The sequence below is a fragment of the Emiliania huxleyi genome (assembly GCF_000372725.1).
Source record: "Emiliania huxleyi CCMP1516 chromosome Unknown EMIHUscaffold_152, whole genome shotgun sequence".
NCBI classification, from domain to species: domain Eukaryota; phylum Haptophyta; order Isochrysidales; family Noelaerhabdaceae; genus Emiliania; species Emiliania huxleyi.
In genome coordinates this window covers 172252-174681 of record NW_005201069.1, presented here as the reverse complement: position 1 = coordinate 174681, position 2430 = coordinate 172252, and the positions used below count along the sequence as shown (strand labels likewise).

At 67.7% G+C, this 2430-nt stretch overlaps 1 protein-coding gene across 1 annotated transcript in view; it reads right to left on the bottom strand.

Annotated features, from left to right (window-relative positions):
* EMIHUDRAFT_441403 (hypothetical protein) overlaps positions 1-2038 on the bottom strand; it is a 4191-nt gene extending 2153 nt beyond the window's left edge. Inside the window, exons 1-7 of the mRNA XM_005786317.1 lie at positions 1997-2038; positions 1503-1926; positions 1133-1210; positions 870-1052; positions 723-794; positions 391-635; positions 204-314 (exon numbers count right to left, since the gene is read on the bottom strand). Of these exons, the coding sequence (XP_005786374.1) occupies positions 204-314; positions 391-635; positions 723-794; positions 870-1052; positions 1133-1210; positions 1503-1926; positions 1997-1999 (1116 nt within the window). The 5' untranslated portion in view covers positions 2000-2038. The remainder of the gene's footprint in view (positions 1-203; positions 315-390; positions 636-722; positions 795-869; positions 1053-1132; positions 1211-1502; positions 1927-1996) is intronic.
* Between the last annotated feature and the right edge of the window lie 392 nt (positions 2039-2430).

Below are 2430 nucleotides of genomic sequence, written 5' to 3'. Positions count from 1 at the left end.
AAAAGAAAGAGACACGGGGGGGGGGTTTAGACGGCAGTGTGGGGGAGGGGGGGAGTGCCGAGGCGGAGGAGAGAGGCGGCGGGGCTGAGAGAGGAGAGAGGCGGCGGGGTTGAGAGAGGGGAGACGCGCGGCAGGGAGGAGAGAGGCGGCCGTGGGGAGAGCGAGGGGTGGCAGTCGAGAGGAGGGGGGAGGAGGAGGGGCGCCTCGAAGTAAGGGATGCCCAGCTGCTCGGCGACCCGGTCGAGGGCGCACGAGGTTGGCATCGAGCGCGCGCAGCCCTTGAGCCCGGCCGCGAAGTACGGGATGCAGCTCGCCTGCAGGAGAGAGGCCTCCGGCCTCACCGGAGCAGCGGCCGGCCTCGGTCGCAAGAGCGGGGCGGGGCAGGCGCGCGTTCGCGACGATGACGGCGAGCGAATCGCTCGGCGAGCAGAAGAAGCGCGACCCCATGATCATGTTGCGGTCGGCGTCGCCGTCGGCCGCCGCGCCGAAGACGGGCGGCTCGCTCGTCGTCTCGATCTCGCGCCCCTCCTTGTTGAGTCCCATCCTGGCGACCAGCTCGACCGCGTGCGTCAGGTTGGGGTCCGCGTGGCCGTGCGACGCCGAGGCGGGCCCGCCGAAGTCCTCCTTTGGCTCGCCTTCAGGCGGGTCGCGGACGTGTCATGGCCGTCTCCTGCACGGGCCCCGCCCCTCCCCCCTCCTCGTGCTCGCAGACTAGGGCTCGCAGTTCATCAGCGACGAAGCGGGCGCGCCAAACTCGTCGACGAAGATCTTCTTGGCGTACGGGCCCTGCACGCCTGCGGGCGGCGACGTGGACGTGTCGCGGGCGTGTCCTCCCCGGGGAGAGGAGGCACCGCGCCCCCTGCGCGCGCCGTGCATCCCGTCGTACACGAAGCTGAAGTCCTCGCGCGCAAAGAGCGCCTTGATGGCCCCAAAGTCGAACACCTGCTGGAGCAGGCCCATGTGGTCCTCGACGCAGTCGAAGACGTCGACGCGGAAGGCGCCGCCGCCGAGCGTGTACGAGCCCGGCGCGGACAGGTCAATTTCGGGCAGGCCTACTCACCGGCCACACGGCGTGGGGAGACGCTACTCCCGGAGACGGGCAGAGAGGTCCGTGCTGTGTGTGGCAGAGCACCGCAGCAGAGCTTGTACTCCTTGATGGTGGTCGTGTTGGTGTAGATGAGGTTCGTCACCTTCTCCGGCGCCGGGCCGCCTGCGTCGTACGTCCGGGACGTGTAACGGACACGCCGCCGTGGGCGCGGGCATGGGCGCGGACGTCGCAGGCAGCGCTGAGGCGGTGAGGCGGAGAGGTGCAACGCTGCAGGCGGAGAGGTCGCACGCGGGGCAGAGGTTTGCAGGCGAGCGCAGGGAGGGGGTGGAGGCGATGAGTGGTGGTGGCAGAGGGTGTGGAAGACAGCGGCGCGTGGCGGGCGCGAGGAGGGGGACTGGGAGCGTCTCGCAAGCGTCCTCAGAGTCTCTGGCAGCGTCTCGGAAGTGTCTCGGACCATTCTCGCAGTTGTACTTGATGCCAAAGTCCTCGTCGATGCCGCCCGGGTTGTGCGACGCGGAGAGGATGAAGCCGCCGAACGGCGCCATGCCAGCGAGGCCGCGCGAGCGCGTGCGGATCACAGCCGACATGGCCGGCGTCGAGAGCAGGCCGTGATCGCCGCACCAGACTCGGCCCACGCCTGCAGCGGCCGCCATCTTGATGATGATCTGGATGGCGGTCTTGTTGTGGTAGCGGCCGTCGCCGGAGATGACCAGCGTGCCGCCCTTGACCGGGACGCCCTCGGCCACCAGAGCGTCGAGCGTAGACTGCACAAAATTCTCCAGGTAGTGCTCCGACATGAACGTCTTTGTCTTCTGCCGCAGGCCGGACGTGCCGGGCTTCTGCCCGGCAATGGGGCTCGTCGGCACGGTGGTCACTTCCTGCGAGGCGAGGTGAGGTGAGGTGGTGAACGCTGGCGCGCCGTGGTCAGTGCCGCGGGTGGCATGGCACCATGCTCTGCGCCGAAGAGGCAACTTTGGATCCTCTAGCTCCCATCGACAGTCCGACAGAGATCCTGGTCTGTGAATCCCCGTCTCACTGAGATTCCCCTCAGCCTGGCGTTTGTGCCCCGTTGTTTGTGCCGCGTCCCGTGCCCCCGAGTTTATTCTTTGTCAGTTATTGCTCCTCGGCAGATGCGCCTGTTGGTGGTCTGAAGTGCCGAATAATGCGGAGGTCATGTTCACGCGCGCGAGAGACGTGCAGACAGGGTTGCCAGGTGAGAGCGAATGGCGCGGTTCACGCCTCGCACAACAGAGAGAGAGATGCGCTGTGCATGGTGGGACATAAAAGAGAGCGAGTATTTGGGCGAGTAGGCCGTGCGGTCGACGCTGCCGCGCGCGACCTTGCGCGAGGCGGCGCAGCTTGAGAACAAACAGCGGTGGGCG